General features: G+C 41.3%; 1 protein-coding gene across 2 annotated transcripts in view; it reads left to right on the top strand.

The window, feature by feature from the left end:
* Window positions 1–13,653, top strand: part of FOCAD (focadhesin) — a 315,637-nt gene that overhangs the window by 30,771 nt on the left and 271,213 nt on the right. For both annotated transcript variants that reach the window (XM_029919606.1, XM_029919607.1), the window contains exons 3-4: window positions 271–345; window positions 2,574–2,728. In XM_029919606.1, coding sequence (XP_029775466.1) covers window positions 271–345; window positions 2,574–2,728 — 230 coding nt within the window. The remainder of the gene's footprint in view (window positions 1–270; window positions 346–2,573; window positions 2,729–13,653) is intronic.

The following is a 13,653-nucleotide window of genomic DNA, read 5'->3' as shown; positions in this document are numbered from 1 at the left end:
CAATTTTCCTAACCTCTGTGAACTATATAGTTTGCTTACTGGCATCAAAATGCTTACCTTGAGAATTGTTACGAAGATAAGACATTCTGTATGCAGAATGCCTGATTCCGTGCCTCCCGCAGAGCACACACTCAAATGGCTGGGACGTGACTGCCTGGCACACTCACCCGCCCATCAGCTAGTATTGGTGTGAGTTGCCTTCAAACGCACTCATTGCAGAGAACTTCTCACACAATGCATTTACTGATTGATTATTTATTTATTTTTAAGGCTGTGGGTCATCTTATCGCTGCAGTCCTAAAGGAAAACGGTTTTTCGGAAAAGATCCACCAATCCACAAACCAGGTCTGTATTCAGCTTTGTGCTTGGGCTCTATGCCATACTGCTGCCAGGTGCACATGTGCCCTTCGTTTGTTTCTCCCACAGTTCAGGACACGGTAGAAATGAGAAGTTCATTGTGGTGGTGTTTTTGTTTTGTTTTGTTTTGTTTTGTTTTGCCATGTTCTTCTTCTAAATTCTTGACAGTTAAAAAACTTATTACAGCAGACTCCAGGAATGGGATATGGAGACGGGGGTGAAGGGGAGGAGTCTTGTGACTATTAGTGAAAAATAACGCAGGTGGAATGAGGGTAGACATGCCTTAGAGAAGGTTGGTGGGACTACCTCTGAGGGAATATTTTTGTTGAATAAAATGAATATAGGGGCTCAGTTTGGATGTAGGCGATTTCTTATACCTTGTGGTGCCCCAAATAGCAGTTCTGAGTTGGAAAGGTCATGCATCAGTGCTTGGAGCTGAAGGAACATTCCGTACCATGCATAGGACAGGTGAATGCTAAGAGTTGAAGCAATGCTCACCTTACCCAGGTATATACCACTCGGGTTTTGGTCACTGGTGTTGTGTATTTTGACGTGTGGTTGGAAACTCTGTGTAAGTAGGTGCTCTAAGGTAAGCCCTGTGGAGAATACAGGTGATGGAAATAGGGTTATTTTTCTCACCACTGAAATAAATTGGTTTCCTTTCTCACACATGGCTTTCTCCCTACCCCCTCCACATTGCTTTTGATCAGCGACTCCAAGTTACATCCCTTTGTACCTTCTGCTGCCATGTTGAAATGAGCGTAGAGGCAAACTTCTCTAATTGGCATTTGTCTGGTATTTGTATGTAGTCCTATAAATTAGATTTTCTGAGAACCCTGATCTTAATCCTGCCTATTATCACATTATGTACTCCGAGATGATCTAGTGGTTTTACTTAAACTGCCAGGATTTATTGAATGTCAAACCCCTGTAACTAAATGTTTTCTCTTCTGTTAATAAATGGATGCTTACTTCCATGAGGGCACAGTATTACCTGAGGCAATGTTTTTTTATTCATTTATTTCATTTTTCTGGCTTCTAATGGAGTAATGACATTTAGAATCCTTTGGTATTGGCCGCACAGGTGAATAAAATTTCCTTCTGAATAAAAGAAATGGAATATAACTATTTCTCTCCTGCAGTGACTGACTGTATTGTTTTGTTAGAGTGCGATCCTAAGACTGAAAAGGCTCTCAGAGCCAGCTACAGTGGGGAAGTGGGCACAATATGATGTTGATTTTTATTCTTTTTGTTATTCTCTGGGAGCTGAGGATCTTAATTTTTTTCTCAAGTTATACATTTTTCTAATAACTTATGTCAGAAGGAAGGAAAAAATAACTTCATTATGTGTTCTTTAAATATAATAAAAACAAAACAAATAACATCCCAAAGTGCATGTAAATAAATCTAAATGGACTTAACCCACAATGCATTCAAACATGGGTTTCTCTTCAATAGTGAATTCTGGAGGATTGGGTCCTGGATTCCTGAGAAAGTTATGAAAGCTAGAATCTCTGCCTTTGTAGGATTTTTCAAAATAAAGAACTTGTATGGACTTCTGTGCCCTTCTGGTGCTTTTCTATCAAAGATGACAGATTCATGGTGTGAGGCGGCAAAAAGTTTCTTTCTTGACAGTTTTCCAGGCTTCTGTTGCTAGCCATGGGCAGCGCTGCTGTCTGGTATCCTGTTTCACTTCACTGTCTCTCCTCTGGGCCCACATTCGACTTCAGTAAATTGGGGCAGGGACATTGTGGTGGGGGTGTTGGGGTGCGTGTTGATGGTAGAGGTTGGTAGGAGAGCAGAAGTGTGTTCTGAAAGTGTTACTGCATTTAGGGCTTGAAGCGTAGGTGTGATTTGGAGCACAGTGCAGACTAACTGCTGTTCTGATATGGATGGTGTCTGGTTAGAGCTCGGCGCCAGAGCCGAGGCTTAGTTTTGATCTCCTGTTGGTTTTGTGTTGCTGAAACCCAAGTCATACCTCTGAGTGCAGCTGCCTTATTTTGCACCAGATGAGAAGAGAGAGAGCTGCTCTCTCCGAACCTATCCATTATCTCTCCTGGAAAGCTGACTTTCGTTTATTCTACAAATGGTAGGACAAGAGCATCATCTTTGTAGAGAAAAGCTCGCCTGCTGGGAACAAATTTGACGGACGGCTGGGGGTATGTATGCTTTTGCCACTCATTGGAAGGGTCTTCTAATCACTGGTTTGATTTCAGACTCCGGCTTTGAACTTGCTGTGGGAGAAGTGTTGCAGTGATAATGTGGTGGTTCGGACGGCCTGCTGTGAGGGTCTGGTGGCACTTGTTGCCCAGGATCATGCAGAGTTCAGCTATGTGCTCAATGGGATACTCAACCTGATTCCATCGACCAGGTATTCTTTCCTTCAAGCTTGATCAGTGAAACTCTGACATTTTTAGAAAAAAAATTCACTAATTTGCCATTAAAGATCAACATTCACCCTACTTGCCAGTTGATTTTCTTTCCCTTAAAATGTCATGCTGTTGATATTTCATAGGTGCTGATGTAAACTCTATAGTTTTAGAATTTGTGGTCATTTGCTATATGTAAGTTTCAGGGCTCTGCTAAAATTTGCCATTGCTTTAAAAATTTTTTTTTAATGTTTCTTAACATGAGAGAGAGCGCGTGAGCAGGGGAGGGGCAGAGAGAGATGGAGACAGGATCTGAAGTGGGCTCTGTGATGACGGCAGAGAGCCTGACATGGAGCTCAAACTAACAAACCGTGAGATCATGACCAAGCCGAAGTTGGATGCTTAACCGACTGAGCCACCAGGTGCCCCTGTTACTGAGCTTTTTTTTTTTTTAAATGAAGGAAATAGCTAAGTAGTCTATAATCCACAATTGCAGTACAAATTCTTGACTTATATTAAGCAAGATGGTTGCCCATAAACAGTACTACTCCCACAGTGGGAAAGTTTATATGCTAATGGTAACATTTGGTCAGCCTTTGGCTTTGGGACATGTATTAGAAAATAATAGCACTGGGACGCCTGGCTGGCTCATTTGGAAGAGCATGCAACTCTTGATCTTGGGGTCATGAATTCAAGCCCCACATTGGATATAGAGATTACTAAAACAATAAATAAAAAAAAATAGTAGCAGTACTTTTTAAAAAAGTATTTTGTGATTTAGACATGCTTCCTCTGATTATTTCAAGTAAAAAATGTTTGTTTTTTTAAATTTTTTGGTGTGACTGTATTTATTTATTTTTTAAAGTCTATTTATTTATTTTGAGAGAGAGAGCACGTGGGTGTGCACCAGCTTTTGTGAACATGCAAGCAGGGGAGGAGCAGACAGAGGGGGAGAGAGAGAATCCCAAACAGGCTCTGCCTCAGCGTGGAGCCCAACGTGGGGCTTGAACTCATGAACTATGAGTTTACAACCAGAGCAGAAATCAAGAGTCAGAAGCTTATCAGACTGAGCCACCCAGGTGCCTCTAGTTGACTATATATATTACATTTATAGACTGACATTAATGGAATCGCAAGGGATGAAAGGGAAGACGCCATTCTTAGGCGTCAAACAGGACCATGTTTGAGCCATGTCAGGGAAGTGAGCGTCCCCTGTGGCACAGTCCCTGAAAATGTGATGCCACTCTGCTTCAAGAAATGATCTTCATCTGTATGTCTTCAGTTCTGCCTAACTATGAATCATTTGGGCGTCTGCTCCCTTCTCTCAGTTCTTACCCAGCCTCGCATCCCCCTCTCCGGGAGGTTGCTTGCTCTCCCTGTTGTCCTCCGATGTGACTACCTCATCTTTTCCTAACGCTTTCCATGGAGGTGGAGTCCAGCATAGCGATGAGCCTGGGGAAGATGCCGTCCTGGGCCAGCAAGCTATCGGGTTGAATAACCTCTGCCCTTAACCTTGCTTCACAAACCTTATTTTGTTCTCTTAGGTCATCTCTTTGTATCTCTTTGGAACCTTGATTTTTCATTATTTATCTTTCTATTTCTTTACAGTATGCTGGCTGTAGTTAGAAGTCCAGACCCTTTCGCGTGGTATACAGGTCCTTTCCCAAGCTAGCGCCAGCCTTCTATGCAACCTGTGTTTCCTGCTGTGAGCCCTCCTCTCCGGCCACACACAGACCTTGCCTATTCCTTGTCCTGAGCCCCTACGTGACCGGGAATGTTCTTGTTTCCCTTCTGATAGCATCTTCCTCATGCCTCAAGGTTCAGTCCCCTCTCGTTCCCAGATAACTTCTCTCTTCCTAGCTGGGCTGCTTGTTCTTTCACAGTATATATATTTTAAACATGCATTTTTATATTTAGCACATTTTTTTGACAGTTATTAGATTACCAGATATTTCTGAATAAGAATTTGATCATGGCTGAAAATGTAATGGTTTTCTTTTTCTTTGTGTGAATGCTCACACATGTGCACCTGTTGGCATGCCCATGTGCACACACATAGTCTTACAAAAGTAGTTTTGAGGAGGCTTTTAAAAAGTGAGGTTTTGGGGCACCTGGGTGGCTCAGTCGGTTAAGCATTCAGCTTTGGCTCACTCAGGTCATGATCTCACGGCTTGTGGGCTTGTGGGTTCAAGCCCCACATCAGGCTCTGTGCTGACAGCAAGCTCAGAGCCTGGAGCCTGCTTCAGATTCTGTATCAGCCTCTCTCTCTGACTCTCCCCGGCTCGCACTGTCTCTCTCTCTCTCTCTCAAAAAAAAAAAAAAGTGAAGTTTTGGGGCACCTGGGGGGCTTTAGTTGGTTGAGCATCTGACTCGGGTCACGATCTCCCAGTTCATGAGTTCAAGCCCCACATTAGGTTTTCTGCTCTCAGCACAGAGCCTGCTTCCGATCCTCTGTCTCCTTCTCTCTCTGCCCTCCCTTGCTTGCACTCTCTCAAAAATAAATAAAACATTAAATTTATTTTTAAGTTTTAATGTGTCTCTCTTTTTACTTACTGGTTGATCTTAAGCAAGCCACATAGATTTTGCACTGTGCCTTTTTTCAGTTGCAGGTAATGATATTCGTTTCCCCCTAAATAGTTTTGAAAAGGCTTACAATTTTAAATAAAATCGACTTGCACTGTGTAGTTGAACTGTTTATATTCAAAATTAAGAGTACTAGCAGGTAAGGGGCCAGAGTGTTATATAAGTGCTATGTGGTTTTTTTTTTTATTGTTGCCAATAGAGATAATAATTATTTTTCAAGAATTTTTTCATTTGTTTTATTTCAAGTAGCAGAGCTTTGTGGTTTGTAGTGATTAAAAAGACTATACTTTGCATTGTTTATGTCTTAAAAAAACAAAATGGGAATCAAATTTAAGAAATTTAATTTAATTAAAAACAGGAGACTCAAACAACCTCTGCCTTCAAATGCTGTTCCAGGAATTTTTTGACACACAAAACCATCTTTTTACCATGCAAACGGAAGCAAAAACAAACAAACAAACAAACCCCCAAAACCCTGGGGCACCTGTACTTCTATGGCACAAAATAGACTTTAAAACAAAGACGATAACAAGAAACAAAGACGAGCACTATATAATGATAAGGGTTGACTATCCAGCAGGAGGAAAGAACAATTATAAATATTTATGCATCCAACCGGAGAGCACCTAAATATAAAACAACTTTTGATAGACATAAAGGAAGAAATTGAGTAGAGAAGAAGAATCAACATAAAGGAAGTATTACAATAATGGTTGAAGACTGTAACACCCCACCGATAGCACTGGACAGATCATCCAGACAGAAAATCAACAAGGGAAACAGTGCTTTTAAATGACACGTTGGACCAGATGGACCTACTGGGTATATCTAGGACATTCCATCTCAAAACAATGGAGGACACATTCTTTTCAAGTGCACATGGAACATTCTCCTGAACAGATTACATGTTAGGCCACAAAACAAATCTCAGTAAATTAAAGATTCAAATCCTGCCCTGTATCTTTACTGACCACAATAGTATAAAACTAGAAATAACAAACAAAACTAACATACCAAGTCCCCAAAACCCCCACCATCTTTATCTTTGGGATCTAAAAGCAGGAATAACTTTGTCATTTCCCGGTGCTTCCTGGCCAAGAGGTTTTGGATCTTCAGTTTCCAATATTTAAATGTCTACTTGTCTCTGGAGTTCTCTGCTGCTTCTTTTTTTTAAATGAAATTTTTTTTAATGTTTATTCATTTTTGAGAGACAGTGAGAGAGTGCAAGTGGGGGAGAGGCAGAGAAAGAGAAGGAGACACAGAATCCAAAGCAGGCTCCAGGCTCTGAGCTGTTAGCACAGAGCCTGACTTGGGGCTCAAACTCACAAACTGTGAGATCATGACCTGAGTGGAAGTTGGACGCTTAACTAACTGAGCCACCTAGGTGCCCCAATGGGTTTCTCTTCTTAAATAGAGGTTTATCAGAATCTAGAGGCACCCTGGGAACAGAGCCACTCAATAATTGCTCAGCATTGATGGAGAACAATAATTCTAAAATGTTATCTTTTTTTTTTGCCTACCTGCTAGCCTAGCAGCCTTTAGGAACTGAGAGAGAGATTGAGAGAGGAAGGCAGTGAGGCATAGTGAGAAGCAGCCTTCTGCAGAATAGATATTTTAGAGAATGTGGCTTCTGGAGCTTTCTCAGCATTGCAGTGAATGTTGAAAGCTGCAAGGAAAGATGGAAGGAAAAGTCACTGAGGTCATCGCTCCTAGCCTTCTAACCTGCTCCTGGGCCCTTTGGAATCTAGTCTATAAAATTCTCTTGAGACATGTATGGAAGCCCTCCCCCCTTCCTCCCACCATTCAACCTACAATTTGAGAAACATTGGTCTACAGCCTTCTACATTGTATAGTCTAACTTTGAAAAAGACTTGACATTTGTAAAGCTCTGGTTGTCTAAATTTTAGGGAGTGGCTGGGAAAGCGTCTGGCTCTATTCGAGAGAGACTGTTCCCTTCAAAGGAATAGTTTGATGTCTAAGAGTGTTCTCGGTTCAAAGCTGAGGCAACATGAAACAATTGTAAACTAGTTTTTATAGCTTCTGTAAACAAAGAGAAGGATTTAAGAGGTCTAAAATGTTCTTTTAATCAGTAAGGAAATTTGAAAAAAAAAATTATTCCCTAGGGAGGGTGAAGGAAAGAAGGGGACCACAAAGCAAGCACAGTAAGGAAATCATTATCACCAGTTAAATGCGGATTTTGAAATTAAACAAAACTGCAATTAAAGTGAATGGTACATGGTAGCATGTACTTTTCTTGTCTCTTAAGGAACTGCTAGTTTTCAGTTGAGATTGTTTTAGGTTTTGTTTATTTTTGTTTTTGCATTGAATGTATCCTGAGATAAAGATTCCCAAAGCAAGGAGTTTTCCATTTTTTCTGTTCTTACACCCGCCCCCCCCCCCCATCCCCCTTTAACTGTGCTGGCTTCTAGAAAGCTCATGCAGCCATTGTCATAGTTGCTTAGTAACGGGATTGCGCATAAAAACTGTATTCTCCTGCGGAGCCAGGTATCCAGTTTTCTATATTGAGATGTCATGACAGCCTGTAATTTCAGTTCAACTGCTTTCCCAACCCCTTCCATCTTTTAAAAATGTGTTTGGTAGGATGGTTATGCTCTAGATAATCTAGGCTGGCCTTTGATTTGTGTGCCTTTTGTGCTTTTAAATGGGGAGACACCTGCAGTTTATGTATTTGGGGAAAATAAAGTGTGTTAAGGTGTGAGTCTGTTTGCTGAGATTCTGAAAGCAAAGCCTACTTCTTCAGTGAAATCTTGCCTAGAATATTAAAAATGTCCATCGTGGTCCTGACTAAAGGTGATGGATTCAGTGAGTCTTTGATCATGGATTGATGAAGGTCCAAATTGGTTAAAACTGATTCCGAGAACTATTGGGAGTTAATATTTAGGGTAATTTAATGAGAAAAAGTCTTGTCTCTCAGGGTCTTCTCTTTTATTGATGACTGTTCCTTGGGAAACACAATTGTCTTGTCTCTTGTAGGAAATGGCTAGCAACTGAGTAGGCTCTGTATCCATCTCTTGTGTTACTGAAGCTTTTCCATACTATTTAGCATCTTCGTTTTTGTTTTATTTGGGAGGAGAAGAAGAATCAAGAAGGAGGACTTTATGAGGCTCCCCAAGACTTAAGAGATACAGTCATAGCATGCTTTCATCTGTAGTTGGGGTATCAGAGTATTTTCTTGAATTTGAGATAGTTTCAGGTTTATATCTCCATGGAGATCGTTGCTCACTTAACTCTTATCTGAGAGTGACAGGATCACTAGAGCATGTCTGTTTCCCCATCTTGTCCTTTAAATATTCCTGTGAGCTGTTCAGCTTGTTTCCAGATGTTCCCCTTTTCTTCGTTCCAGTCCTTTTTCTTTTCCTAAAATCCCCAAACCTCTCTCAGCTTGCAGCTCGTAACCAGAAGAGTGACTCCAGTTACTCTTCTCGTCTATTTCTTTTCAAGTTCCTTGATCTGGTCGAAGGCTTTGTCACAAAATCTTCCATCGTAGGAGTCCTATGTTTGTGCTAAGATGTTTCTAGGTGATTTAAGAAAAGCAACTACTGTAACACATGTTACTTTTAAAGTGGGAAAAGGCTTCATAAGAAATCAGGCTGTTTTCTGGTACTGAGAAGACAAATGAGTTCCCCAAGCAAAAAGTCAATAGCATTATAGTCTTAGATTTTTTTTTTCAAGCATTATATTTTTTTGGTTATTTATTCAAGCATGGGTTCCCCAGAACTGTTTTTTATTTCCTTCCTTTCTTCCTGGTCTTCTTTGTTTCTCTCTCTCTCTCTTCTCATATAATTTTATAACGAATTTAGAAAATGATTTGATCGTTAATCTAATGTTTAACGTTCTCTTACTTGCTGGTGACTTGCTGTGCTTAAGGCTGGTCAGTGATCCTCTCTGGTTAAAAAAAAATAAAGGGATGTGGCCACATTTGTACCGTTTGTTCCCGTCAAACCCAGGGATGCCCCCTTTGGAGATGATTTGTGCTATTCTCTTCAACCAGACCCTTGTTATTCTCATTCCTGGTCAAAAAATTAGCATGGGTACTTTCTTATACCTCATATTTGGAATCTTTTAAGAGCAGAGAACCAAGCATTCCTTGAGATCTTTTCCAAAGGTGACCGAGCTTACATGAGCAGTGTTGAATGTAATCAAATCAACCCCAAACACAGGAAACCTAATGTATGCTATTCATATGCACACTACTAAGTGTGCTATGTTTACCAGAGAAAAGCAGTTTTCGTGGGTGGTTTTAATTACTGTATAGCTTGACCAAAAATGTTTTCTTTTCTTGCTTATTTATTTCTTTGGAACACTCAACATCATTGGGAACCCAGATACCCCTCTCATGATAGGATCTGGGTCTTGGCTCTTGTGCCAGTGAAAATTGAGGTTCCTTTTTGCCTTGCCTCTGGCCCCTGTTCTTGTAGCTCAGCCCAGAAGTTTCTGCTGTTCTCACTTAGAGGGTTCCTGAGTCAATTCAGCTTTTTCTGGCACCTTCCCAAGGAAGAGCTTGATCCAGCTGGTCTTTACTGAAGGACTTTTGGCAGCAGGTTACTGAATATGTTAGAACTCTTTGGGCTACAAGTTATACAAACCCTCTTGAACTAATTTGAGCACAAAAGGGTGATTTTTATTTTTATTTTTTAGTAAAGGAGTGTTCCAAAGGACCCAAGAACAGGGATGCAGCCGGGCCGCAACATGAAGTGGATACAGAGTGGGTGTCTCTCCCCTCTTGCTGCAGATCGGGTTTCTCTGCCTCTAATCTACAGGGCACCACCTGCTCCTGGATTAATATTCCTTATGGATAAGAGGCAACCAGACCGAGATTGGCCACCGTTACAGATTTCTAAGGATCAGTGTGTGTAAGATGGTCCCTCTGGACCAGTCAGGTCTGCAGGGGGCTATAAATTAGTTTCTGAGGGCCGCTGTAACAAATGACCACAAACTTTGTGGTTTAAAATAACGTAAATGTGTTATTTCACAATTCTGGAAGCTAGAAATGCCAAAGCAAGGGAGTCTGCAGGATTGGTTCCTTCTGGAGGCTGGGAGTACGTGTTCTATTTCTCTGTCTCAGCTTCTGGGGGCTGTTGCAACCTTTGGCGTTCCTCTGCTTGTGGCTGTATAACTCCAGTCTCTGCCTCTGTCTTCAAGACCCTTCCTTCCTCCATGTGTCTGTGTCTTCTGTCTCTCCTCTCCCTCTCCTTTTTCTTAAAAGCCCACCAGCCATTGAATGATCTGATCTCCAGATCTTGATTATATCTGTGGAGATGCTGTTTCCAAACGGAAGTCCCATTCATAGGTACCAGGGGATAGGACTTGGATATGTCCTGGGAGACACAGTGTAATCCTCTGCAGGCTGTGCCTTCATTGTGTGACCGTATGTGTACTAGGTTCCGTACATAGTGACCACACAAACGGGGAAGGAGTGGCAATTCCTCAGACAGGAGATTGGAATGCTATTTCTGAGGACTCTTCCATAGCGGAATTGCACTGGGGGAAAGCCATGACCTTGGAAATAGGTATGCTTGAGCCCCTCAGCTCAGCTGTGCGTAAGTATGAGTGACCGATGTTAGATCCGTGTTGCTCTGACAGGGACAGGGAGAGGAGACATTGAGTAGCTAGAGAATCATGTCCAAGCTAATATAATTGTGTCATTGTGATGTGAGATGCCACCATGTTTTCTGTTATCATCATCCTCTGGAATATTCTTTTGAAAGTATACATTACCTCTCTAAACAGTAGCCATGATAGAAGCAACCTCTGCCTTGGTTGCCAGGGGCGCATTGAGGGAAGGAAACTAGCTTACAGCGTGGCACAAAAAAATTATCAAGAAAATTTTGAACAAAATTAGCGTTAAAAAGAAGAACTTTGGGATACCTGGGTAGATCAGTTGGTTAAGCATCTGACTTCAGGTCATGATCTAAGGGTTTGTGAGTTCAAACCTTGCATCAGGGTCTGTGCTGACAGCTCAGAGCCTGGGGCCTGCTTTGGATCTCTGTCTCCCTCTCTCTGCCCCTCCCCCACTCACACTGTGTGTGTGTGTGTGTGTGTGTGTGTGTGTGTGTGTGTGTGTGTGTGTATGTGTCTAAAATAAAGAAACATTTAAAAAATAAAGAACTTTTCCTGTGATTTTAAAAACTTTTTAAATAGCGAATTTCAAAAAAAGGTAGAACAGTATGATGAACCCTCATGTTCTGTCACTCATCCCCACAGCCACTGAAAGCGTCCTGCTCCCTCCATAACCAACCCCCTGCCATGTGTGGAAGCAAATCCCAGACACTGTATAATTTCTTCTGTAGATATTTAACTGTATATTTCCTTTTTTTATTAAAAATTTTTTTAAAAATGTTTATTCATATTTGAGAGACAGAGCAATGAGCAGGGGAGGGACAGAGAGAGAGGGAGACAGAATCTGAAGCAGGCTCCAGGCTCTGAGCTGTCAGCACAGAGCCCGATGCAGGGCTTGAACCCACGAGCCGTGAGATATTGACCTGAGCCGAGGCCAGACGCTTAACTGACTGAGCCACCCAGGTGTCTTTGTATATTTCCTTTTAAAAAACAACAGTAGTCTCATTATTATAGCTGAGTATATGTGTGTGTGTGTGTGTGTGTGTGTGTGTGTGTGTGTGTGTGTGTAGTTTTTAAAATGTACAGTCAGCATTCAGATTTCCAGTTGCTTCATATTTTTTTTAATTTGTTTGAATGACCATAATCATCCAAATAAGAATTTGTTATGGCTTTTACATCTTTTTTTAATCTCTGGGATCTCCCCCTCAAATCTGCCTATCTCTGGTGTTCTCTCTCTCTCTCTCTCTCTCTCTCTCTCTCTCTCTCTTTTCCTCTCTCTCTTTCTTGGACTCTGCTGAATGCATGCCCGTGGTGTGCTTTAACCTACTTCTCTGTATTTCCTATAAAATGAAAGTTTGCTTTAGAAATTCGATGAGATTTATGTGCAGTTTTTGTTGTTATTGGGAGGCGTGTTGGGGGAGGGAAGACTTCCCATAGATGGTAATGTGTTCTGTAGTCAAGAGGGAAAGAATATCTGATTGTTTTCTTTTTTGAAAACATTAGCTGTTGGTGCTGAATGGTTAGATACATTCATTCATTAGGAGTTTCAACATGGTTGAAATTATATCATTTTTCTTTACTTGTTACCTAAAATATCGTAATAAAGGGAATCTTCCTCATTTCCATTATTTGATTACCCAGCAGCACAGCTTGTATAGGAAAGGCAGCATATAAGTGGATTCTTTCTCAAATAAACTTGCTAAACTTCCAAATAATCAGCTTTTTAATAGCATCCTTCTTCTCACTGGAGTTCAAGTGCAGTGTGGTGACTTCAGCTTCACGGTGGGCAATCTGCAATATAGTAGTTACATCTCTATTTACCATGCTGAATACTGATCTTTTACTTTATTCTTTTTCTTTGTTTTAAGTTAAAAATTTTTTTTAATGTTTAGTTTTGAGAGAGAGAGAGAGAGAGAGAGAGAGAGGGAGAGAGAGAGAGAGAGAGAAAGAAACAGAGCATGAGCAAAGGAGGGGCAGAGAGACAGGGAGACCCAGAATCTGAGCTGTTAGCACAGGGCCCAGATGTGGTGCTCCAACCCGTAAACTGCGAGATCATGACCTGAGCCAAAGTTGGACAGTCAACCAATTGAGCCATCCAGGCGCCCCATAATTTTTTTTAAATGTCTATTTATTTTTGAGAGAGAGAGAGAGAGAGAGAGAGAGAGAAAGACAGAGTGTGAGCAGGGGAGTGGCAGAGAGAGAGGAAGAGAGAATCCCAAGCAGGTTCCAGGCTCTGAGCTGTCAGCACAGAACCCAATGTGAGGCTCGAACCCATGAACCACCCAAGATCATGACTTGAGTTGAAGTTGGACACTTAACCAACTGAGCCACTCAAGTCACCCAGGTGCCCCTTACTTTACTTATTCTAGTGGGAGTCTTAAGTTGGTTTTAATGTTGCAGTTACATGCTTTAAGATGTGTTAAAAGAAAAAAAAAGCTCCAACAAGAACCATTGACCTCCTTTCTCTCAATAGGGTTGTTTCATTGCTTGATAACACAACAGGTATTATATTAATTTTATCTTTTCTCATCGTCCCTCATTTACCAAATGTCCAATCCCAGAAATGAAGAGCCTATAACCCCAACTAGTAATTCCATTCATATTAGTTTATTTAGTGATAAATTAAATCACAAAAATTTTTTTAAAAGGTTATTTATTTTTGAGAGAGAGAGAGTGCACATGAGCAGGGGAGGGGCAGAGAGAGACAGAAACGGGAGGGGGTGCGGAGAGAGAGGGAGAGAGAATTCCAAGCATGCTCCATGCT

This window comes from Suricata suricatta, chromosome 13 (genome assembly GCF_006229205.1).
Source record: "Suricata suricatta isolate VVHF042 chromosome 13, meerkat_22Aug2017_6uvM2_HiC, whole genome shotgun sequence".
Taxonomy (NCBI): domain Eukaryota; kingdom Metazoa; phylum Chordata; class Mammalia; order Carnivora; family Herpestidae; genus Suricata; species Suricata suricatta.
This window is presented reverse-complemented; position numbering and strand designations above follow the sequence as displayed.